Source organism: Crinia signifera, chromosome 3, assembly GCF_055691185.1.
Source record: "Crinia signifera chromosome 3, ASM5569118v1, whole genome shotgun sequence".
NCBI lineage: Eukaryota > Metazoa > Chordata > Amphibia > Anura > Myobatrachidae > Crinia > Crinia signifera.
The window spans coordinates 296,390,730-296,416,631 of record NC_139219.1 but is presented as its reverse complement, the minus strand read 5'-3'; the positions used below and the strand labels follow the sequence as shown (position 1 = coordinate 296,416,631).

The window sequence follows — 25,902 nt, the reverse complement described above, 5'->3', positions numbered from 1 at the left end:
CTTCAGGCTGCTCAGACATCTGGGCTTGAGCCCCACTGGGCACAGACTCACATGAAGGGCACAAATCCCCCTGATCCATCTGCTCAACTGTTAATTTAACACCACAAAACCCGCAGTTAATTAACATGGCAGGCACTCCCTCCCCAAGAGCAGCAGCACTATACCTTTCTGTCATGATTACACATAGTGCACAATATCAGGCGTCTGCACAGAATAATGTAACAGTGTACTTATCTGTCTGTGCTGCTGCAATGGATCCTCAGCGATCACCAGGGAAAGCGCTACCCAAGAGAAACTAGTACTCAGTTCTGCAGTGTAGATCCTCCTTCAGCTTCACAGTGTGTAAAGAAAAGGCGCCAGAACAGATTAGGAAGAGACCAAGTCTCTCACCTCCAGTGTCTCCCCTCAGACCTGGACCACTTGGAAGCATCTAGTTACACTGGACTCCTGTAATAGGCATCAACTCCATTTCTGGATTTCTGCCTATAAGCCCCGGAAAATGGCGGCGCCATAGCGGGGGGGGGGGGGGTCCCCCAAGATCCCCCCCCTAAGCAGGGAGCCGGTTCAAGACTAACAAAAAACGGCTGCAGCCAGTCAGCACACCACCCACTACGGTGTTCACCTAAAACGAACTGAGGAATGCTGGGATGCAGAAGGGAGGAGCCTGCCTCTCAAAGAAGTCAGCATAGGTGCCTTGTTCCTGCGGACCCTCCTACATCCCATAATTAGCTGTGTCACCAGGATGGACGACAGAGAAAAAAAATTATAACTATTTGGGGTCCTCATGAGCAAGTTTTAGAACCACTGCCCTAGTGGATTCAATAGATAATTCTATACAATATAAAAAAAAATATTCAGTTATTAAAATAATTACTACACAATAAATAATATACAGGAAAAGCTGGACCTTTTGAAGGGTTTTCTAATGGATACAATGTACAGCACTGCACAACACGGCTTAGTTCAGTGCACCCCAACCATGCGCTCACTTGCACCATGCTCATGAGCACATCCTATTATCTGCCAAAGTCTGGCGCAGCCGGCCATCCCATTGTGCACTCCATGCTGTTGGCTTCAGCCATTGCCAAACACCACCACCACGATATCCACGCTGACATCTTCCAATTTTGGACATGGGCACCGATCTGATGTCAGCTATCTCCAGAGAACCAATATCAACACCTACTGCTGTCATGTGATAGAAGTCACCAATCAGCTGACACCTCTAGGGGTATAAATCCCATGAGCCAACACTGCCCAAATGGCCAGTGCTTTGTGGTCTGATCCTGCTCATTCCAGAGTTTGCGTACAAGTCATTAGTGCAGATTCCATCTCCAGCACTCCCTGGCTTCCATGCCTGATGGGCTGCCTGTATCTAGATTGCTTTCCAGCTTCCAGCAGCTATCCAGAAGGACTATGCACTGTAGTTAGTGTCCCTGCAGTCTTCATTGCTTCAAGGATACCAAATATGTGTTCCCAAAGTCCTGCACTGCAGTTTTCTCACAGCCTTAATTACTTTGCTGATTTCAACTCCGTTATAATGAAACCTGCAGCTCTCACACTTGCTGATAACCAACCTCAGCATTCCTGAATACCTGCTCTGCCGAGTCCTAGCCATTAACAATACTTCGTTGATATCAAGTCCAGAAACTGACACCTCTACAGTATACCGGCAGACTTCAATTCAGCCATTTCCTGTATACGAGTTGATCCTTTATGAAACCCTCCCCGCAGTCTTACCTAAAACAGATTTCCCCGAATTACCAGACTGACACCCAGAAGTCACCCTGCAATTTCAAATTGGAGTTGAAAATACGGATTATAAAAGCCTTCAATTTGTGGAAGTCAGCATAATACTGGAAATATAGTCACTAGATTTATCCCCTTGAGTGGTGCGTTTTGCTGGGGCAGGACAAACCTATCAGGGCAGGTTTGTCCTGCCCCATCAAAACCCACCACAGGAATTTGGAAGCCCTTCCTCACCTCTGCTCCGGCGTTAGTACAAAAAGCCACAAGCTAGTGGCGAAACGGGTCAGAGGCAGCCGCTCACTCTTGCCAGATTGGACTTTCATCACCACCCAGTCCATCCTCTGCCTATTATTGGGAACCTCCATCTTGAATCTCCCTCCAAAACCCTCTACAGGACACTGAACTCCAGGTGAGCCATCAGTGACCGGGGTAACCTGCAGCATCTACCTCCAGGTGAGCAAACACCATCCCAGCCACCTGTTAGAGGTTCCTGCCCCCCCCCCCCCCTCCTCAAACAAAGTCCAGATTGGAGAACCTATGCCCATCCTCCTCCAGTGTATATAACATCAACAGTGACTTTTCACTACACACAGGAGGTGCCCAAATTGGGTATTGAGCCACAAAATCTTCTCTAAAACCAACAGAGGGACACAAAACGGACATTTCCCCATCGACTCCTCCAGCGGCATTAACAGCTATCCGTGATAATAGAGAGGACCGGTGAATTGTCCTCCACACAATCCTTTTTGATTTCCGTATTCCCATTCAGCAGAGATACCAATGGTTAAGTGCAATTTCCAATTGGACTGATATCGAATTGGGCAGTGGCCCTTACAGATTCTCATTCATTCATTCAAAGAGTGAGACCTTTTTATATTTATATTTTTATTGTGTCATGTTATTGTGTGTAAATGTATGTAAATGTTTATTATAATCTGTAATTATAAAGTACATTTTTTCACTTTAAATTGGTCAATCTGTTCATTGTAACTCCAGCGCTGCTTCTTTGATTCCCTATTTAAACCCAGCCTGTAACTTAACAGTCAGGAGCTGATTGGCCAGTGATAAAGTACCAGGCACTTTATCACTTCTCCCTTATCACTGCTTCATAAATCTACCCCTATGTGAGATCTGGAAAACATTAACTGTTGGTAGCTCGAGGACTGGAGTTGGCTATCCTACACAACTTTTCTCTAACCATGCAACTTAGAAACATAGAATGTGACGGCAGATAAGAACCACTTGGCCCATCTAGTCTGCCCCTTTTTTAAACCTGTTACCTCAAACCATATTTGATCCTTATTTCTCTGTAAGGATATCAATATGCCTATCCCAAGCATGTTTAAATTGTTCTACTGTATTTGCCTCTACCACCTCTGATGGGAGGCTATTCCACTTACCTACTTCTCTTTCTGTGAAGTAATTCTCCCTCAAATTTCCCCTAAATCTCCTCCGTCTAGTTTCAGTGCATGTCCTCTTGTTCTGCTGCTCCTCTTCCTGTGCTAGAAGGTCTCCCTCCTGTACCTTGTTAAAGCCCTTGATAAATTTGAAAGTTTCTATCATGTCCCCCCTCTGCTCTAAAGTATACATAAGATCGTTTTGTGATGTAGGCCATGCACCATTTTAGTTGCCCTTCTTTGTACAGTCTCTAATGTATTTATATCCTTCCAGAGATATGGCCTCCAGAACTGAACACAGTACTCTAGATGAGGTCGTACCAATGACCTATATAGTGGCATTAGCACTTCTTTATTTCTACTGCTGATACCTCTCCCTATGATACCAGGAATCTGACTTGCCTTCTTTATTGCTTTGTTACCATTAATCCCTCTCTTCCTCAGTAGTTTACATTATAGTGCCATTTATACTATATTTAGTCTTTGGATTTTTAAGACACAAGTGCATGATTTAGCATTTTTGGCATTAAACTGTAGTTGCCATGTTCTTGACCATTCATCTAATCTATCTGGATCATCAATCATTTGTTTTACCCCTCCTGGTGTGTCTACCCTGTTGCATACCTTTGTGTCACCTGCAAAAAGGCACATTTTACCCTTAATTCCATTTGCAATATCACCAATAAAGATATTAAAAAGCACTGGTCCAAGTACAGATCCTTGGGGTACCCCACTTGTAACCTTTCCCTCCTTTGACTGTACTCCGTTTACTACAACTCTGTTTTCTGTGCTGCAACCACCTTAAAATCCAATCCCAAGCTTTCATGTTTATTTAACAGTCTGCGATGTGGGACAGTGTCAAAAGCCTTACTAAAGTCTAGATAAGCTACATCTACAGCCCCACCTTGATCTATTACTTTAGTCACCCAGTCAAAAAAGTCAATAAGATTTGTTAGACATGATTTTCCCCCAGTAAAACCATGACATTTCGGATCCTGTAAATTGCTGGTTTTGAGATATTCTACAACTGTTTGTTTCCATCAATTTCCCTACTACTGATGTAAGGCTCACTGGCCCATAGTTGCATACCTCTTCCTTTATTCCACTTTTGTGCAGTGGGACTACATTCACGGTTTTCCAGTCCTATGGACTCACTCCAGTAGCTAGTGACTGGTTGAATAATTCTGTTATTAGTTTTACCAGCTCCACTTTAAGCTCTTTTAGTATCCTTTGATGTATCCCATCTGCCCCCATTGATTTACCACTTTATAGCTGCCCATACCTGCTGCGATCCCGGCGTGCGTTGTGGGCTTAACCCCTTCCCGACATTGCCTTTTATGGATTTTATTTTTTATTTTTTCCTCCTTGCGTTCAAATAAGCGTAACTTTTTTAATTTTCCGGCTATATAGACACATGAGGGCTTTTTTTTTGCGGGACAAGTACTTTGTAATGGTACCATTTACTATACCGTATAATATTCTGGGGAATCAGGAAATAATTCAATGTGGGGTAAAAAAAAAAAACGCCATTCCACAATTTTGCGCTGGTTACGCTTTTTTTGGAGTTCATAGTTCGTTTAAAATGATGGGTTATCTTTATTCTATGGGTCGTTACGATTCCGGTGATACCAAACTTATATAGCTTTCGTTACATTTTACCACTAAAAAAAAAAATAGAAAATGTTACGGATTTTCGAATTTGCGTCGCCATGTTCTGCGGCTTATAACTTTTTTATTTTTCCACCTACGGACCTGGGTGAGGGCTCATTTTTTGCGGGCTGAAGTGTACTTTTTAATTAATACCATTATGGGATATGGGCGACTTTCTGATCTCTTTTTGTTATTTTTTTTTGGGTACGCGATGCGACCAAAAAACGTAGTTTTGGCGTTTGGAATTATTTTCCGTTTACGCCTTTAACCGTGCGGGATAACTAATGTTATATTTTAATAGATCGGACTTTTAGGAACGCGGCGATACCAAATATGTTTATTTTTTTTATTTTTTTTTATTTGGGAAATGGGGAAAGGGGGGTGATTTGAACTTTTAATATTTTTTTATTTATTTTTTTATTTTTAAACTTTATTTATTTATTTTTTTTTACTTTTACAAGGCCCCCTAGTGTACTTGACCACTAGGGGGCGCGATCGCCTGTACTAGGTTCAGCCATAGAGCTCTATGGCTGAACGTAGTGATTTTATGCACTTCCTATTACCATCCTGCCTCAGGCAGGATATGATAGGTATGCAGACACGGCCAGCACAGGGGTCTACATTAGACCCCTGGCTACCATGGCAACCAATCGGCACCCTCCGATCTCGCTGCGGGGGGCCCCGATCGGCGCCGGAGGGGGGTGCCCCCCCTACGATCAGCTATTTAAGCACTGCGGTCGCTTTGCCCGCGGTGCTTAAAGGGTTAAACGGCCACGATCGGCGAACTCGCCGCTCGTGGCCGTGAGAGCAGGGACCTGGCTGTAATATACAGCCATTACCTGCTCTCTTTCAAGCCAGTTGGCTTGATTCCCCCGCAACCGACATATGACGTAAATGTACGTCATATGTCGGGAAGGGGTTAAATAGCATCCATCGCATGCGATGAAAAGCAAGTACAAAAAGTATGTGCAGAACATACTTTTTGTACTGTGCGATGAGGTGCTGCGGGAGTGCGCACCTCAAAGCACACATCGCACCGCCGGGAACGCAGCGTGTATGGGCAGCTTTAGTTTTGAGAGTTCTGTGAGGACTGTGGCCCCTTCTCTTTCAGCAGTGAATACTGAGCAGAAATTATTAATAACAAAAAAACCAAATACCCGGAACTATATATCAATACATGGTGTTCCAGGAATAACTGTTTTAATCTAAGGGTACAAGAATGTGCATGTTTCCTGGGTTTTTACAGCGTTCCTCATTTTTTATTGAGAATATTATGTAGACCTGTAGATGTGATGAGGGTTTTAACACTTTCAATTCACATTCGCAACTTTGTCAATGCTATGATCTGTCTGAAGTACTTAAAATTTTATATTACAAGCTGCATTGTTTAAAATATTGACAGAGGTATGTAAAGGTGCCCATACATGGTACAATCATTGTATAGAATTTGGCCTCGATCCCATCGAATACGTTTTGCAACGCAATGAAATGAGCTCTAGTACAAAAAGTATAAACAGCACACACTTTTTGAGCTGTGCAATGTGTGCATCTCATCGCACCCAGCAATTGTACTGTGCATGGGCACCTTAAAAGGGTATAAACCAGAGGGATTTCAGCCCCATTTCTAAGCGACCTGCCTAGGTCCCATAGAAATGGAGGACTGATCGTTCGGTGTGTATGTCCCGCAGTGATGGCAATGTGCGGTACTATCGCCCGCAGGGAAAGAGTGCTTGAAGGGGCTTTTGCCTAGAAGCTTCTTGAACAGGCTGGTCTGAGTCTCAGCACTGGGATACAGAACAGAGCTACAGCAAATTGTAACACCAGACACGAAAGAGGAACTGCATGGGTTTTGAATGGTGCATACCATTAAATAAAAAAAAACACCTTATATATATAAAAAGCAAAAATCGCTTCACTGGTTTAAAAAGTGAAGAGCACATATACCCCGCTACGCTCCCATGTGCCACACATACAGCCTGTGGGTAACCCATATTAAGTAATTTAGCAATTCATGGTGAGGGGGGAATTTTTTTTTTTTTTTTAAATAAGCGTGAAGGCTTCATACAAAGTTTCTAAATAATTCCACAATGCTAATAGATCCCTCCTCTAAAACACCAGCCAGTACTGGAGAATAAAGCCTTCATCTACAACGCTGTAAATGAAAATGAAGCCACAGCCAAATATTTTCTACACAATTATTTGACAACTTTGAAGGAAAAATTGGTGTAAAGTTTAAATGATTTTTCACTAGGGGCAGCATCATAAGACACTTCATCTTGTCGCCATGGAGCCATCAAGTACATATAGTCCTCAAGAAGCCCTGGTAGTGCATGTTTTCTACATTTCTGGGGCACAGGCTTATTTATCACGGACGGGAACAATTAAAGAGCACCAATGGAGGTATGAACTACACCCATGATCGAGACTTAAAAACCGTGCAGCTAGGGTCCAAAGACAGTTTGACTTGGAAAAGCAAGTGAGGTTATGCTGGTATTCTCCTCTGAACCCCCACACTGTCTACAGGTCACCAAAGATTACACAAGATCAAGTATGTTGTACCCATATCCGTTACATCCACAAGAAAACAGACAAAAAAAATAACAAGTACTTTTTATTCGTTCATTTTGCAATTTAAAGCTGGAACTCAGGGAATTCAAAAACCACATCTTTGCCTGTGAGTTTCTTGTAGACACCCGAAAATGTTTCAACCTAGATGTAAGGGAGAAAAAAAAATTAAAATAAATAACCCTTTCAACATCTAAGATCTAAACACAAAGTGAAAGTCAACCCTAGAACACGGTGAAACATTTGTGTCCTGCATGGTTTGTCTCCTAAGTCACTGCAGAGAGCTCTGAGAAGGTTTAGGAATATACAGGATTCCGTCCACACCAGCCACAGGGCCGGGGACGTGCATGCTCTCCAACATCGTGGAAGGGGACTGTACGTCACTGCGCCAGAAGAGGCAACGCTCCCATGAGCCACACGGACAGAGCCTGTGAGTGTGACCTCACAGGGTATCCACGTTGGGTTACATTTGTAATTTTCAGCTAAACAATGCTGCATTGAAGTAATGGGTAATTTTCCATTGCATCTAAGAAGTCACTTTGCATAAAGTGGCTAGTAATGGCCAATTACAATGCAGCAAATGGTCTGAAACAGAAAACTGCATTGCCTATTAACACTTATTACTGGTTCTCATATGCTCTAGGCCAGTGGTAGCCAACCCTAGCCCTCGAGAGCTACCAACAATTCACATTTTCCAGACAACCTAGCTGCTGCACTCATTAATCACTGACACATTTTAAAAGATACACAGATGGAGCTAATTAGCTCACTTGTGAGGAGACCTGCAAAACATGCACTGTTGGTAGCTCTCGAGGGCTAGGGTTGGCTACCCCAGCTCTAGGCCATCTAATAAAAGCATTTAGGAAAATTGCTCAATCTGTTGTGTAATACAGGAAGTAAATGGATTCTCAACTTACTACCTTGTGTTCAACATTGTTCTGTTGTGCCTTGTCCAAATGGACTTTGATAAGCCGACTGCCATCCAACTTCACACGGATTCTTTTGCCCACAATTTCACTTGGGAATACTAGGTCTTCAAGGATTGCATCATGTACTGCAGTAAGGGTACGGCTAGAACGAAAACATCCCGTTAGCACCACAAGTATAGCAACATGTGCAGATCAAAGAATGGCTACTTAAGCATGTCAATTAACAGAGCATATGTTCCAGGGTAGGGGATAAACAGAGGAGAATTGAGTGCAGAGCAGATAAGATTTGAGGTGGGAATTCAATAAATCACGGTAATTTACAGCAGGCTAATTGAAGCAGAGGGGCTATTCAATTAGCCTGCAGTTAAGAGGGATTTCTGAGTGGGCTCGCAAATAAAGCCTCATTAACTGCCGTGATGTTAACTCATAAGGTCTGGTGACATCACAGATTCTGTGGGTTAACTCAGGGGCAGATTTATTAAGCTGGGTGAAGTGATAAAGTGTCTGTTTTTTTGTCATCGGCCAGTCAGCTCCTAACTGAAGTTACAGGCTTGGTTTGAAAAATGACAGGTAGGAGCTGATTGGCTGGTGCTAAAATACAGACACTTTATCACTTCACCAAGCTTAATAAATCTACCCGAGTCATTTACTGGGCGACAAGATGCGCTAACTGAATAGGCGGGATGTTAGAGGCTACCACCTTTTTGATGCAGTAAATTTTATCCGGTAATTACATTCCCTCTAGATCTTGTACATAGGTTACATATACAGCACAGAATATTTTGCATTTAGTGCATATTTCATGATTGTTTTCTTCTGACCCAACCTGGATTAAACTATGCAGTGTAAAATGAAGACCCTACCGCGGGAGTTGCGTTTGCATATGCAGTAGCCACTCTATGGGAAACTATGAATGGTTCTTACATCATTTACCGCTTCAGATTAACCTGCCATCATTGGCTCATCATCAATACTTCCAAGAAATAGCATGTATCCTGCATGGTTTGTCTCCCCAGTCACAGCCTGAGAGCTCTGGGAAGGTTTAGGAATATACAGGAAGCCGTCCACACCAGCCACAGGGCCGGGGACATGCATGCTCTCCAACGTCGTGGAAGGGGACTGTACGTCACTGCGCCAGAAGAGGCAACGCTCCCATGCGCCACACGGACAGAGCCTGTGAGAGTGACCCCACAGGGTATCCACGTTGGGTACAAATGCCAACCCTTTGTCTTAAAAGCATCACTTAAGTCAGGAATGGTAGTTACGTTTACTACAGTAGGCTGCATAAATTCAAAGAATGTAATATTGACCTTTACCTTCTGGGTCGCTTCTGCTTATTTTTAATGCGGCTTTTTCTTGTTGGTTTGGGCAGAATCCTTCTCTAGAGGAAAAAAGGAGACTCGCATAATTATCACACCCAAATCAATATTCACCACTAACAACTTAATGGTAAGTCTTTGACGACACTTACCCAATAATGACCTTCTGTTCCCTCAACTATTATTTCACCAATTCCACTTAACATGCCATGTATAGATTGTAAGCAAGGCCCTCCTACCTGTCAGTTTGTTTCATCACTGTTTCCGATTGTAAAGCGCAATGTAAATCGCAGAGCTATATAAGAAACTGACTAGAACCGATGGTTTCGTGTGCAGAAAACCCACGCTAAAGGCCCCCATACTTTGTGACTTCTCGGAGGGAGAAGTGGCATAAGAATTCCCTTGATCCACCCATGAAGCAGGACCGCATGCAGTGCTTTTCCATGCGATCCCATTCCCCCTTGCCAGGATGCTGGCCATGTGTTAAGTCAGACCTGAAAGCAGGTACAATCTCCGACTCGAATGTGCACGGAACCAAGGATTGGATCAGATGTCAAATATATCAGATTTGACCACTTTTCAACAGACCTGTTAGCACAATTGGTCGGAATCAGGTGAAAAAGTAGCCAAATCATACAAATGCATGGCCAGCTTTACTTCTATGTATACAGAGAAATTGACCCAATTGATAATTACACGCTATGGTGTCCTTTCACACACAATGCTCAATACAAAGCACTAGAGGCAGGACAGCTGCATAAGACATATCCTAAACAGAGACCACGCAGTATGACTTTACACTTAAAGGATAAAAGTATCTGTATAACATTTTATGTAGAAATAAACCACATTAATTTTTTTTTTTTTTTTTTTTTTTTTAACTGGGGACTTGAGCAGTAAGTAGTTTAAATCACAAAATTACACTGTTGCCAATTGCTCACATGCTACAGAGAACACAGAAGCCAGGAACAAAATCAAGTTGTAGAAATGAAAGCAATATGCAGAGAAATGTATTGTACATGTTTGTATCCTGCATGGTTTGTCTCCCCAGTTATAGCCCAAGAGCTCTGGGAAGGTTTAGGAATATACAGGACGCCGTCCACACCAGCCACAGAGCCGGGGACATGCATGCTCTCCAACGTCGTGGAAGGGGACTGTACGTCACTGCGCCAGAAGACGCTACGCTCCCATGCGCCACACGGACAGAGCCTGCGAGTGTGACCCCACAGGGTATCCACGTTGGTTAAAATAAGTGAAGGGTTCCAAATTCAAGCAGCAGCCTTGCCTGGGAAACACCAGTTAAATATTCATCAAGTATACTTATGAATAGTCTTGACTGTTATATCAATAGGAAAACATAACTAAAGCTGGTCATATACCTTAAGATTTATGTCCAAACAATTAGCCGTTTGGAACGGAATATTAGAACTGTACGGCAGTGACAGTCAGCCATTTTGAACCCAAATTCCAAAAATGGTCGTTTGGAAAAAAACACAAAACTGATTTTGTCTTCCCATTTGCTGCTGTTCATAACAAGTTTTTCATTTCAGCCAGCAAGTTGGTTGGTATGTTGCACATAAAAACCTAAACAGTATATAGCCAGCTTTAGAGCATCCAAAGCACATCACCCCTGAGCTGACAGCTTCAACCTATTTGCAATGAGTCTTTAAATCTGTCACTAATGAATGAGTGGTACCAATGAATCAAACCAGATTATCTTCTGCAGAATGAACCTCAAGACAGGGTTATCAAAAAGTTACTCTAGTGTTCACGCTAAGTTGTTTTAGCGGGGTGCCGAGCCCTGCCCATTTTGCAGCACCCTACTAAAAGAATCTAGCCTGTCTGTCCCTGCTGCGGGCTTCTGAACACCTCCGCAAGAGACTTCGGCGGAGGGGCCCATCCACATTTGTGACATTGGCGGACAGACGCGCCCAGTTCAAAGTGGCCCTTTTCCTCCAGCACCCTGCCCACCTGGGACGCTGGAGGGAACACTAAAGGGGTGTAGGCCAATAAACAGCACATCTACACAGAACTAAGAAAAATGTGGACAAATTATCTTAGGGCAAAACTGTTAGAGCCATTATTAAACGTGAACCAAAAGAGGTAATTGGGAAAGATATGCATTAAACCCATAGTAACATAACCCTAACTAGTCCTTACATACAACTTCGACCATATAGTTTTTCCACACTCCTCCCACTTACCTGAGCAATGAAGACAACGTGTTTACCGCTGAACTTCTTCTCAAGCTCACGCACCAGTCTCACTTGGATCTTCTGGAAGGACTTCAGCTGAGGAACTGGAACGAAGATGATTATTGCTTTCCTACCACCCCCGACTTCAATTTCCTGTGAGGAATAGACAGCAAATTAAGCTACACCAGAGCCTTCCCCAAACCATCATACTGTTACCGCTTATACTACCTACTCAGTTATCTGTAATGATCACCACCAGTCTATAAAACCCACCACAGCCATAACTAGCAATCCCCCAGAAGGACGGGAGATACAATGGCAGTGAGAATTATATCGGTGTTACAGTAATCAGGTAAAGGGATGCAGATATGTCTACAGCAATCTCAAAGCTGCACTACAGAAACCCAAAACAATGATTCCAAGATGTGATACAAGTACTTCTAGACCACAACTGTACTACCAGAAGTATAAACCAAACCTTTAATGAGCATGTATCCTGCATGGTTTATCTCCCCAGTCACAGCCCGAGAGCTTTGGGAAGGTTTAGGAATATACAGGACGCCGCCCACACCAGCCATGTGGCCGGGGACGTGCATGCTCTCCAACGGCGTGGAAGGGGATTATACGTCACTGCACCAAAAAGCGCTACGCTCCCATGCGCCACACGGACAGAGCCTGCGAGTGTGACCCCACAGGGTATCCACGTTGGTTGCTGGGCTGCATTTTGCAGCATGGCATCACTATCCTCCAACTTGACCCCGGCAGCCGGGACAATATCGATCATATTGCATGTCCACAGTAAACTATATGGCAACTATATCATTCTGATCGGTATGGGAACGCTATAAGCTAGCGATAAATTCTCTAGCTTGCACCCAGCTTGACCAATGAAAAGCTATTTCCTAATGCAATCAGTTTACAGTATTTTTACATTTAAAAAAAAAACATTAATTCTAAATGCCAAGACGTATACCCCACCAGGCAGGACTAGATGTATTCATACTGTACCTTTGCTGCTGTAATATTTAGTTCCCTTAATTGAGCTTTAAGATCCGAGTTCATCTCCAGCTCGAGCAGAGCCTATAAGGAAAGAAACATTTTAACCATTTGATAAAACTAAATAAAAAATAAAGCACATTATGGATTATCCACTTCATAAAAATGATGACCAAATGAAAATTGTGCACAATCACAATAAGATGTACCCTGCATGGTTTGTCTCCCCAGTTATAGCCCGTGAGCTCTGGGAAGGTTTAGGAATATACAGGACGCCGTCCACACCAGCCATGCGGCCGGGGACGTGCATGCTCTCCAACGTCGTGGAAGGGGACTGTACGTCACTGCGCCAAAAGAGGCAACGCTCCCATACGCCACACGGACAGAGCCTGTGAGTGTGACACCACAGGGTATCCACGTTGGGTCACAAGCTAGTCTACACACATACAAAGAATTTAAAAACATTAAAAGGGTCAGAAAGTCTTTCCGTTGCACAATCCATTGTAACACATTAAATATAAGCACTGAAGTGCCACAAATGCAGTGTGGTCAGTGCTGAGCAGTTTAATTAGAACAGACAAGTGAATTGCAGGCTGTGAATGTGAAAAGTACATTGTAATAAGCAATCGCTCACCTGAGAAATGCCAGACTCGAACTCGTCCGGCTTTTCGCCATTCGGCTTCACGATTTTGGCGCTTGAACTGAACATGGCCTTCTGGTGGCAAGAGAAGGAGGAAACAATTGAACGATAAAGATTATTCAACATTTTCCCTCTATGGTCCCATTTCCCTCGGTCTGTTACACAGGAAGTGCTACCAGTAACCATTCTTTGCCTTTCCTACACTGGGCCCAGACCATACACAAAACCAACCCCCATTACCAATACCACCTTATTGTTCCCAGAATAAGCCCAAACTAACCTTACCTAACCTGAGGACGGGCATGTACCCTGCATGGTTTGTCTCCCCAGTCACAGCCTGAGAGCTCTGGGAAGGTTTAGGAATATACAGGACACCGTCCACACCAGCCATAAGGCCGGGGACATGCATGCTCTCCAACGTCGTGGAAGGGGACTGTACGTCACTGCGCCAGAAGAGGCAACGCTCCCATGCGCCACACGGACAGAGCCTGTGAGTGTGACCTCACAGGGTATCCACGTTGGGTATAACTCACAATGGAGGTTTGCCAAGTGATTGCAGTAAAACAAGTTGTTCACAATGGGCCAGAAATCAATCTAAAATTATATACACATACACACACACACACACACACACACACACACACACACACACATACATACATACATACATACATACTGCATGGTTACTTGGGGTGACTAGAGTACATGCAACAGGGTTTCGCTGCCCCTACACAGACAAATACACACATACATACTGTACTGAGAGCAGCTTGCGCCCCACCACGTGGTCTCTCGCCGCCCGCATCTGCACGCATTGTGACCCCACACGGCCACCATCACTGCCCGGCCGCTAGATGCATCTTAACCGCAATCCGGCGCCATCCCCTCTAGACAGGTGCCTCAGCGGGGAAACCATTCTAGCCCCGGTATGGGAAGACCATCTGCCGCAGGCTAGTGCCGGTATTGCGCGCCGCGGGCGGCAGGGAACCGTGGATAAGAGACACATTAGCTCCGGAGGATCCGCCGCACTCACCGTCCTCTCTCAGTGACGGCCTAGGAAGAGGACGAGATCCCGCGAGAGCGGCCCAGATCTCAGCGAGGCGCAAAGGACGCTGGGAAATCTGCAGAAGGTATTTGAGAGTGTCCCCGCCTCTACTGTGTCATGGATGAGGATCTGGCGGAAGCTCGAGACCAAGTGGGGGCGGAAGTGCTGCTCATTATAGGAAGGAATCAATGAGTGTGACGCAAACGGAATAAGGTTGCTTAATTCCTTGAGCTGAAGTCTCGTTTAAAGAGGACTTCAGATTTATGATATGATTAACAGAGAAAATAAAATAGCCAATTATAAAATGTGAAACGAGTCGTATAACATACAAGACTGATATTTAAATAAATAAAATAATATAATTGTTTTCTAATGCATTGGTAATTAATATTACCTTTTTTTTTGCAACTGATTTACTTTTATGCGCCCCCTCCTAGGGTGTCACCCCTTGCAAAGGCATTTGCTCCACATTCTTATGCTTTTAGGATAGTTTTCCAACTTAGGAGCTGATTATTAGTTCTGCGTCTATTGGCGGATACCCGTTCGTTACTGTATGTAAAGGCCCCCATCCACTAGTGTGATATAGCCTGTTTTTATGCGATTGCAACGCTTTTCTGTGATGGATCATATGAAAACTGGCACATCACAGATGCTTTTCGTGCAATTGCGATCATCGCAGATCTCACTGGCTGTCACATATATCACAGCGGTTAAGCACCGCTAAGATCCCATGAGGTACATTGTATGCAAAAGGACCTCATACAATGTATCATATGCGATCCTGTCCCCCAGGAAGGTCCCGACCATGTTGCAAGCACAACTCATCCAACTTATTGCTGAGCGACATCTCCCTAGTGGATGGGTGCCTTAACTACAGCTTCAAAGTCCTTCCATGATGTACATCCGTGAGGACCGAGACACCGCTGTCAGCATCCGTAGGCGCTCATGTACCCTATAGATTGTAAGCTTGCGAGCAGGGCTCTCCTACCTCTATGTCGGTTTGTTTCTACACAGTTTATTTAATCACTGTTGTTTCCAATTGTAAAGCGCAAAGGAGTCTGCTGCGCTATATAACAGACTGTAAATAATAATATTATACCGTTTGGCGTGCCTTTACGTGAACCACCAAGATGTGCATAAATCCCAAGGCAGTTCGGCCACCTATGGAGTGGATGAATGTATGTGTACGCAACCCCTTACAGTGTTACAGAAGCAGCGTTTAGGTTCTTGCATGCTCCCCAGTCGCACAGTGTATGTATCCTATTTGTTAGCGCTCAGAGATAAAGTACAGAATCTGCCCTAGTCTGTACGTATAATTGGATATTCCTGAGAGGTAACAGGTTGGCTAAGCGGATTCGGGCATGTTGCTGAAAGCAGCTGTGACCAAAAGGCACTGAACTGATCACACATGAGGAATATTCAGACAGCTGGGACAAACAGGGTTTGGAAGTGGTAGCTTCTATCTAGATTCTAGGGCAGGGGTACCAACTCCAGTCCTCAAGAGCTACCAACAGTTCACATTTTCCAGACAACCTAGCTGCTGCACAGGTGCACTCATTACTCCCGGCCACATTTTAAATGATCCACAGGTGGAGCTAATTACTTCACTTGCGATTCTATGAGGAGATCTAGAAAAACATTAACTGTTGGTAGCTCTCGAGGATTGGAGTTGGCTACCCCAGCTCTAGGGTATCCGGAATGATCATAGAATGACTGACGATAGACAGTCACATGATCGACCACTAAAGGTTCGACAGTCAAAAGGTCGACAGGGTTTAAAGGTTGACGGGCAATAGGTTGACATGAAAAAGGTCGACATGCAATTTTTAACCAAATTTTCAGCTGACGTGCCACCAGGTGGTATTTCGAGCCCTACCATCCACTAGGGCATGGAGGGAGAATAAAATAGTGTGCAGCGAGGCACCGTGCCCGAAGCATGGTGAGCGCAGTGAGCCATGCGATGCGACGCGGTACACTTAGACAGTATCTATGTCGACCTATGTCAACATAGACACGATAAAACAATCAAAATGCATGTCGACCTTTTGACCATGTCAACCTTTTTTATGTCGACCTTTTAACCATGTCCACCTTTTACCTGTCGACCTTTGGACCCTGTCCACCTTGTGACTGTCGACCATATGATTGTAGACCTAGACACTGTAGATGTTTTATACCATAACCGCTTCTAGCCGGGCTGTATACGGTGTTAGGACACTTCTTCTCCAGGACAGTTCCTGTGTATCACTTGCCTGTGCAGTTATGTATTCAGCATGGCACAGTCAGAAAGATAGGCTGGTTGGCACAATAAAGTTTTTGAAGCAGAATGCGAGAGATGAGCCCGAATATCCAGGGGGAGAGGTGCATTTTCACTCTGGTACACGAGATGTTAATACATCTTGTCTGCATTGCTTTGTGCACTATAGCAGCATGATATGTGCCAACATAATACATATCTCCCTCTATCTCTTTCCACTTTATTTCTCTCCAAGGCTTAGTACATCTGCCCCCCTGTGTGGTATGTACCCTGGTTGGGCTCAATTCCTCACCATACAGTATGTTACTACTGCCATCCTTGCTGGCGGGTCGCCAGAACGTACGCGCTGGCGACCCGCCAGCAGCCACGCCAGCGAGGAGACTGAGACGCGCGTGCGTCTCACGCGCACGCGCGTCTCAGTCTCCGTCGCTAGCGCGACGGAAACCCTGTCCGTCTCCGCCTCAGGGAGACGGACAGGGTTAGGGGGGGGTGCGGGCAGGCGGCGGGGACCCCGGGTTACCACCGGCAAGCCGGCGGGGACCCGGGGAAACGGATGGAAGCGCCTCTCGTGCGCGCGCGTCCCCTTCTCACCATCGCCATGGCGCTGGCGGGGGATGGCGGCTGGCGACGCCAGCGCCATCCCCTGCCAAGATGGGAGAAGACCCATCTGTACTTACAGTATATATTATTGATCTGTTTTTAAGTAGGGTGATAACAGTTACATAGCTTAAGCCTGGACTTAGCCTGAACTTAAACTGAACAGGAAGCAGTACGGATGGTGTAACGGTTAGCATTACTGCCTCACAGCACTGAGGTCATGTGTTCGATTCCCACCATGGCCCTAACTGTGTGAAGTTTGTATATTCTCCCCATAGTTGCGTGGGTTTCCTCCAGGTACTCCGGTTTCCTCCCACAATCCAAAAATATACTGGTAGGTTATTTGGCTCCTAGGATGAATGTGTGTGCGTGTACATGTGGTAGGGAATAGATTGTAAGCTCCACTGGGGCAGGGACTGATGTGATGTGAAATATTCTCTGTAAAGCGGTGCAGAATATGTGTGCGCTATATAAGAAAGTGTTAATAAATAAATAAATGTTGTTTTATTTAAATCACTTCTTTACCCTCCTTCACACTCCATACCTGCCAATATCAGTGCGCAAGAGCTTGCTTCATTCTTCAAGGACAATATTGCTAAAATCCAAGATTAAATGGCATACTCTTCTGCAGCCAATGACTTGCTTACTTCCTTTTCTGAGCCCTTTGCCACTTTCTATCCCAAACTTAACTACAATCTGTAACCTCTCTCTCTACTGGTATCTTTCCTTCTCTGTTCAAGCATGCACTTATTACTCCCATTCTAAAAACACACAATTCTGATCCAAACTGTCTCTCTAACTACCATCCTATCTCTCAGCTCCCATGCCTCTCCAAGCTTTTTGAGAAACTTGCCTACACTTGCCTCACACACTTTCTTAACTCCTACAACTTATTGGACCCACTTCAGTCAGGCTTTCGCTCTCAACACTCCACAGGGACAGCACTGACTAAAGTAGTCAATGATCTGGCCACTGCTAAATCTAAAGGCCATTTCTCACTTCTTATTCTTCTAGATCAGGCATTCCCAACCACGGTCCTCAAGGCACACCAACAGTGCAGGTTTTGTAGATATCCAGGCTTGAGCACAGGTGACTTAATTAGTACCTGAGTGATTCTGATTAAACCATCTGTGCTGAAGCCTGGATATCACTAAAACCTGCACTGTTGGTGTGCCTTGAGGACCGTGGTTGGGAATGCCTGTTCTAGATCTCTCAGCTGCCCTTGACACCGTCGACCACTCTCTTCTCATACAAACACTACAATCCCTAAGTCTTCAAAACTCAGCCCTTTCTTGGTTTTCTTCCTACTTATTTAATCGCTCTTTCAGTGTTCGCTTCTCTGATTCTACCTCCTCCTCACTACCTCTGTCCTTTGGAGTACCACAAGGCTCAGTCTTAGGTCCTCTGCTTTTCTCAATCTATACCTCCTCACTTGGGAAACTAATCAACTCTTTTGGATTTCAGTATCATCTGTACACTGATTATACTCAAATCTATCTTTCACCTACATGCAGCAGGAGCCACTGCAGTCATTACATGTGGGATAGAGTAGGTGTACTGGAGGAGTGGCACTTTAAGAAAACTTTACTGCTGCAGGCTCCTCCCTCCTCTATCCCCACCCAGACCCCAGTCTTAGAAAAAGTGCCCGGAGGAGTAGGTTCTCTGGGCCTCTTCTCCTCAGGGAGTTAGGTCTTTTTACTTTTTTCTTTTGATTTTTATTTTTTAAAATATTTTTATTTTTACTGCTGAACACAGGCAGACCCCTCCGCAGGGTCTGCCTGCTCCGTGGGACCTGGAGGGGTGCGGCTCGCGTTACGGGTCCAAGGCCTGGCCACTGCTCCAGGAAAGAAGGCAGCATCGCTGCAGGTAAGCGGCGCTGTGCGCCGAAATGTGGCCTGAGACGGGCGGGCGCACCCGTTCTCTGTTACAGCAGCCGGGTCCTGACGGCCGCCATTTTGGAGACCGTCAGTGGGGACAGAAATCAGAGCGGAGGCTGTACACAGCGCTCCGCTCTAGCAAGACTGCGCGCCGGAGGGAGAGAAAGGGCTTAGGTGACGTCACCGTGTTGGCGCCCTTTCTCTTTCTCCTCTCTCTGCCGGACGCCATTGCTCTCCCACCGCAAGGCTGACTGAGGACATCGTGTAACGCGCTCCAGCGCACACACTGCAGTCCAGCGCTCCCCTTATCCACTACAGAGAAGGTCTGTAAGTTACTGGGGATTTTTGTGCACATTTTACAGAGATTGTGCATAATCTCTGATACAAGGGCGGAAGGCTTCCCCTCCCTATCCTAGCTCAGCTCCACTGCTCTAGGCATAGTATATCTGTTGCTTAAAGTGTGTGCACCTTGTCTATTTGTGTCTGTGTGAGTGTTGTGCTACTAGACTAATCACATACACTGACAATATGGCAGGAAAAGCTGCCTCTAAGGCTGCTCTTAAGGTTTTCACCTGTAAAGCTTGTAAGGAGCAATTCACCCAGCATATAAAGGGTGTCTCTTTGTGTGAATCTTGTATGGAAGTCGAGTTACACACACGCCATTTTAGGATAGTATGGCCGCCATTTTGGTTCGCAGAGTTGCGCAAATAAAGTTTCCATACCCGAGTATGTGTGACAAAGTGGACCAGAAGAGTAGCCATACTATCACACATAAATTCATAATGACACACTTACACTAAATGAAATATAGTTAAAGGTTTAGAACGCCACACATAGCTTAGTTAGCCCTGCACACATCTGTCTGTATCATGTTTAGTACCGTTCCGTTCCGTTTCTTATGCGTAGTATTCCGGTCATTGCGAATATTTCGCAATATACACGGCTCGATAGTTATGGACATAATCCATATTCCAGGGACAGTTTCTGTTGAAAGTATGTAACAAAGGAATCTAGATGAAACCGGTTCTTATCACTGCTGACGACGAAACCACCAAACAAAGGACTCTTAAAGTTCACTCCCCTGGACCTAGCCAAACCAGGTGTATCATCTTACCCCCCAATCACAGCTGGCCTGACATACGACCTCTGACCAATGAGAACGGCCTTTGACCTAAACTTTCTGACCCTATAAGATAGGCGACCCAGAGCAGCCAAAGTCTCTTCGGCACATCTACCTTTCCCTGACTTTCCACCGGACTATAGTTCATCCCTGAACGATAGTGAGCTCTGACCGGACTGCGCTTCGCATATTTGATGAGAACGGTAACGGTTGCATTCACGGTATTTATTCTTTTTTTTTTTTTTTTTTTTTTTTTTCAAACAAAATTTATTCCGTTTTTCGCATAGTATATTAACATACACATACAGAAAAATATATTGAAATAAAGAAATACATACATTGCAACATGGGTATTTCAAGCAGTAGAACATTTAAGGCGGCTATTAGGGTAAGTTCCTGAGTTAGAGACTGATGTATATTAACGTCCTTCTGCTGTTTTCTTGTAGACTGAAGTCTGGGGTGTTGGGGTGGTTCTCTCGGAAGCGCTTCTATGTGTCTCAAAATTTCTGGACGTATTGTCGTCGAGGTGAGGTAGATTGGGTTTCTATTGGATACGTTTCTGCTCTTCTCGAGTAACGCTCTTCAAGAAAGTGCGTGTCTGGGCCTTATTGTCGGTTTACCAATGTTGCAAAACTCTAATAACTTTAAATATCTTATATACTTATATATAACAAAAAAGGGGGGGGAAGTAGAAGATGGTTAGAAGTAGATGAGACAGGTAGGGAAAAAGGGGGGGGGGGTGTTAACTTGGGATAACACATTTACAGTATCTAAGATTCGTTTTGTACTGAATACATTATAATATGTCTTATATCTAGATGGGTGGGGAGTATATGAGTATGGATATGAGTGGGGGGGGGGGTTTCGTGTTTAGGAAGGGAGTACTTGGAGGCCTTCAAAAAATCTCCATTTTCTGTTATATCTGGAGATTCTTCCAGTAGGGAGGGAAGTGTCATATTTGTCAAAATGCATTGTCTTGACGAGTGTTGAGATGAGGTTTGTCAGGGATGGTGAGTTTGGTGATAACCACTGTTTTAGAATTAATTTCTTTGCGGTCGTGACCAGAATGGTGAGGAAAGGTATATGTTCTAGTTGGGGGCTGGAGAGATGCCAGGGGTCAAAGTTTGCGAACAGTAGTGGTATAGGGTGTAGGGTGGGTGTGATGTTGAAATTCTTTTTTATGTAATTTATGATTTTGTACCAAAATTTTTTGATATGTCCACAGGTCCAGATATTGTGGAAGAATGTTGCCGAGGAAGATCTGCACTTGGGGCATTCTCCTGATTCCTCCTCTACAAAATGGCTTCTTTGGCTCTGTGAAATGTAAGCTCTATGTAGTATTTTCATATGTGTCTCCTGTAATAAAGAGGTTTGAAGTATGCTCATTGTGTCTTTGTGGTGTTTGAATAGAGTGTCCTGATCGAGGGTGTCTGGCAGGTCTTTCTCCCAGGCCGTAGTGGCATGGGACCAAGCCTTTTTTGTTTGGAGAGCTAGGAATTCGAAGTATATCATTCTGGTTTTGAATTTCTTGGATTTATATTTTAAAATAATTTTATGAAGAGGGTCTTGGGGGGAATCGGAGAATGAGGTATCTGGGAGAGATCTGGCATAGTGATTAAGTTGCATTATTGGGAATAGGGCGCTATGAGGCAGTCCGAACATCTCCCTTAGTTGCGGGAATGTGTGGGTACCTCCCCCCGGATCAAAGACCTGGGAGGTGAGGACCAATCCTTTTGATTTAATGCGGTTAAATGCTGCTGAATTAATGCCTGGAGAGAACATCGGGTTGCCCCATATCGTTAACCATGGTGAGTTTGACGGGTCTTTTTTAAAGACTTTGCATAGGTGGTGCCATGCATCATAGGTATCTCTAAAGAAAATATGGTTGAGAATGTGCTTTGGGATTGATTTCTTTGGGGTGTGGAGAAGGGCCGAAGGTGAGTAGGGTGTAAAAAGTGTTTTGTCGAGGTTTGGGATGGTATGATAGTCTAAGTCAAGGAGCCAGTCCATTGCATATCTGTTTAGTAAGGCTTTTGTGTAGAGAAGTAAGTTTGGAAGACCCAAACCGCCGAGTGCTTTAGGTTGTTGCAGCTTTAGTATAGATATTCTGGGCTTTTTTGGATTTCCAAATGAATGAGGTGAAGGATTTGGTAATTTGGAGTGCGTCTGCGTTGGATATTTTTATTGGTAGGAGTTGCATGATATAGGTAAGTTTTGGTAGTAATATAGATTTGATCACTTCCATGCGGCCTATCAGTGAAAGTGGGAGTTCCATCCATCCCTGGATTAAATTTCGTATTTTAGTCAGGATAGGGGCAAAGTTTAATTTATACAGGTGTGTTATTTTATTTGGGACTTGTATGCCTAGATATTTAATATGTGAATTTTGTATGCGGATGGTATTTAGTTCAGGGTGGTCTGGGAAGGTCGGGGGGTGGCCAGAAATTGTCAGGAGTTCGGATTTGTTTATATTTATTTTATATCCTGAGAAGGATCCAAATTGGGTAATGATCTTTATGGCTGTAGGAATTGAGTGTTGGGGGTTATTGAGGAAGAGGAGCATATCATCTGCGAAGAGGGATAATCGAATGTCATTGGTTCCTAATTTTATGCCTGTGAATTTTGGGGAGGATCGGAGGGCTACTGCGAGGGGTTCTAAGGCGAGGGCAAATAGGAGGGGAGACAGGGGACATCCCTGCCTTGTTCCCCTGAGAACCTGGAATGGTTCAGAGATAGTGCCGTTGCAGATGATCCTAGAAGAGGAAGAGTCATATAGTGTTTTTAGCCACTCTATGAAAGTGTCTGGGAAGCCAAAGTGCTGCAGGGTGTTGAAGAGATGGTCCCAGTGGACCATGTCGAACGCCTTTTCAGCATCAAGTGATAAAATTGCTTTTGGATCGTCCGACATGGTCCCCTGGGACTGACATATGATAGAGAGGACCTTTCTGATGTTAGTGACCGGATTTCTCCCTGTCACAAATCCTGTCTGGTCTGTGTGGACCAATTTAGGGACTAGGGGCTTTAGTCTGTCTGAGAGGATTTTTGTAAGTAGCTTGTAATCTAGGTTTAGGAGTGAGATAGGCCTGTAGGAGGCTGGGTCTGAGGTGTCTCTGCCTGGTTTAGGTAATACACGTATGTTAGCTGCGTTGAAGTGTGGGGGGGCTGAGCCTGATTGAAGGAGGGTGTTAAACATGGCTACTATTGAGGGGGCTATGTGTGGCAATAGTAACTTATAGTAGTCTGCTGTTAGGCCGTCCGGGCCTGGGGCCTTTCCCTGTTTAAGATGTGATATGGCATTTGTTACTTCCAGTAGGGTAATCTCCGATGTGAGGGCATTCTTTGAGGGGGTGTCAAGTTGGGGAAGGTCGGTGTGCTCCCAGAAGTTTTTTTCCTGTGTTTTTTCTGAGTGTGGGAGTGAATACAATTTGGTGTAGAATGTGTTAAGGACACTGGCGATTTGAGAATTGGTGGTGGTGCGTGTACCCTCTGGGGTTATCAGGGGGTGAATCGTAGAGGGGGTTCTCTGACCTTGTAAGAGGTTTGACAGTAGTCTGCTGGATTTATTGCCAAATTTGTGGAACTTGAATTCTTTTCTGAAAGTGTACCAAGCTTCTAGTTTAGTGAGTATTTTGTCAAATGTTGCTTTGTTTGAGTTATATGCAGCCCGGTGTTGGGGAGTAGGACAGGATTTAAATATTTGGTATGAGTTAGTGAGGTTAGTTTGGGCTAGGACATAGTCCGCTGTTAGTTTTCGTTTTTGATGGGTTGAGAAAGAGATCATAGCTCCTCTCAGTACTGCCTTTGAGGCCTGCCAGAATAATACTGGGTTTTGTTGGAGGGTGTCTGCATTGTCTTTTTGATAGTTTGTCCATGTCTCGACCACTACGTCCCTGAGCGCCGTTGAGGTGGCCAGGGAGGCTGGGCATTTCCATGAGATGAATGTGGTGTTTTCAGTAGTTAGAGTTATTTTAAACCAGGTGACCGCATGGTCGGAGAGAACAATGGGTTCTATTTTGGCCTCCTCAACTTTTGGTAGTAGGAAAGATGATACTAGTATGTAGTCTATACGGGATAATCCTCCTGTGGCTGCGGAAAGGCAGGTGAATTCACTGTCTGTAGGGTGTAGTGTTCTCCAGATGTCTATGAGATGCAGTTTCGAGGCTAGGGTTGTTACTCCAAATTTAGGCTGGCGTCTCTTAATTTTCCCCTGTACTTGTTTATCAAGTAGGGGGTGGGCTAACAGGTTAAAGTCGCCACATAATATTGTCGGGAGGTGTGTGTGAGGGGTTAATAGGGTGATCAGCTTACACAGGAAGTCCTTTGAGTACACATTTGGGGCATAGACATTCATACAGATGTATTTTTTATCAGAAATTGTGAGGGTACACATTAAATAACGCCCTTCTGGGTCAGACACTACATCATTTACAGTAATTGGCAGGTTGCTTTTTGCTAGGAGTACCAAGCCCCTTGCCTTAGAGGTGAATGGAGCGGATGCCCACACCTTCCAGCCCAGGATGGATAACTTGAGGGTTTCTGTGGCTGTGAGGTGGGTCTCCTGTAGAAAGGCTACATCAATATGCAACTTGTTAAGATACAATAATATTTTCTTTCGCTTGCAGGGGGAGTTGATACCCCCTACGTTCCAGGAACCCATTTTAACTGACATATCTAGATTCTAGTTTGGTAAAATGTAAAGCATACTCACGATCCTGATACTGGGTTAAGCGGTACATTTCTATGTCATTTTCGTGTGTCATGGGGAGGAGGGGGAGGAGAGAAAAGATGGGAGAAGAAAGGAGAATAGAGAGAAAAAACATTAGCATTATAGCAAACATATTAATAGCATCATACTTCCGTGGAAATAGTTGTCTATAAGTGCACTCTGGGTGCATTAGTGACCAAATGGACGTAGACAGGCTCCTAAGGCAGGGATGCCCAAGGAGTACAACATTTCAACTTGGTCCACCGCCTGGTGGGAAAAACAAGGGGTGGGGGGGGGGGGGTTTGTTCTTGCTTGCCCTAATGAGACCGAATGCAGTGTCTATGTCCAGCACAGAATTGGGGCGTCTGGTAGATGTTTTCGGGCATGTTGGGATGGGGTAGGGGGGGGGGGGGGGGGATTTTTGCATTATCGCAGGTCAGTTTCTGGTGTCAGGATTATGCATTAGTTAGGCGTATTTCTTCTGGCCTTTCGGGCATATGACAGTAGTCCGGTAGTTGGAGTGGGGTGAGGGGGGGGGGGGGGGTCAAGTAGGTTTCAGCTTTGTCTTGTGATAGTGTTGCAGGATTAGTCACAGTCTGACATGGTTTGGTGGTCTGGGGTCTGGGTGTCCTCCTCCTTCAGGAATCTCTCCGCATCTAGAGGGGACATAAAGTCGTGGAAGGATGTTCCTGTGAAAATGCGCAGCCTTGCAGGGTAAAGGAGAGCAAATTTTCTGTTGATTTTTATAAGCTTAGTGCATATTGGTGAGAAGTCCTTTCTTGCCTTTGCGAGTTCGGCAGAGTAGTCCTGGAATATCAGGATTTTGTTCCCTTCCCACTCCAATTCTCTATGTCTGCGTGA

At 44.7% G+C, this 25,902-nt stretch overlaps 1 protein-coding gene and 6 non-coding genes across 8 annotated transcripts; all 7 read right to left on the bottom strand.

The window, feature by feature from the left end:
* Positions 1 to 7,394: 7,394 nt before the first annotated feature.
* RPS7 (ribosomal protein S7) lies at positions 7,395 to 14,550 on the bottom strand. Of its 2 annotated transcripts, XM_083178501.1 has the most exons (7): positions 14,474 to 14,550; positions 13,435 to 13,515; positions 12,813 to 12,884; positions 11,814 to 11,957; positions 9,607 to 9,671; positions 8,279 to 8,432; positions 7,395 to 7,505 (listed from the first exon to the last, which is right to left on the bottom strand). In XM_083178501.1, the coding sequence occupies exons 2-7, from the start codon at positions 13,507 to 13,509 to the stop codon at positions 7,428 to 7,430; spliced, it is 588 nt and encodes a 195-aa protein (XP_083034627.1). In that variant the 5' UTR covers positions 13,510 to 13,515; positions 14,474 to 14,550; the 3' UTR covers positions 7,395 to 7,427. The 2 variants fall into 2 exon arrangements, with proteins under 2 accessions (XP_083034627.1, XP_083034626.1); XM_083178500.1 differs by lacking the exon at positions 14,474 to 14,550 and having other exon boundaries at positions 8,282 to 8,432.
* Positions 7,603 to 7,823, bottom strand: LOC146065975 (small nucleolar RNA SNORA73 family). Its single transcript, XR_014472778.1, has one exon. It is a non-coding gene; the product is annotated as a small nucleolar RNA SNORA73 family (small nucleolar RNA).
* LOC146065971 (small nucleolar RNA SNORA73 family) lies at positions 9,277 to 9,498 on the bottom strand. The gene has a single exon (XR_014472774.1). It is a non-coding gene; the product is annotated as a small nucleolar RNA SNORA73 family (small nucleolar RNA).
* On the bottom strand, positions 10,631 to 10,852 carry LOC146065970 (small nucleolar RNA SNORA73 family). Its single transcript, XR_014472773.1, has one exon. It is a non-coding gene; the product is annotated as a small nucleolar RNA SNORA73 family (small nucleolar RNA).
* On the bottom strand, positions 12,292 to 12,513 carry LOC146065973 (small nucleolar RNA SNORA73 family). Its single transcript, XR_014472776.1, has one exon. It is a non-coding gene; the product is annotated as a small nucleolar RNA SNORA73 family (small nucleolar RNA).
* Positions 13,002 to 13,223, bottom strand: LOC146065974 (small nucleolar RNA SNORA73 family). Its single transcript, XR_014472777.1, has one exon. It is a non-coding gene; the product is annotated as a small nucleolar RNA SNORA73 family (small nucleolar RNA).
* On the bottom strand, positions 13,741 to 13,962 carry LOC146065972 (small nucleolar RNA SNORA73 family). Its single transcript, XR_014472775.1, has one exon. It is a non-coding gene; the product is annotated as a small nucleolar RNA SNORA73 family (small nucleolar RNA).
* Positions 14,551 to 25,902: the final 11,352 nt, after the last annotated feature.

Bases quoted from the DNA above. Each gene is read 5' to 3' on its own strand.
- RPS7 (XM_083178501.1), bottom strand. From the start codon at position 13,509: ATGTTCAGTTCAAGCGCCAAAATCGTGAAGCCGAATGGCGAAAAGCCG. The intron at 11,958-12,812 runs GTACAGTATGAA...TATTCCTCACAG, and splicing joins TAAATATTACAGCAGCAAAG to GAAATTGAAGTCGGGGGTGG. The intron at 8,433-9,606 runs GTAAAGGTCAAT...TTTTCGTTCTAG, and splicing joins AAGCAGAAGCGACCCAGAAG to CCGTACCCTTACTGCAGTAC.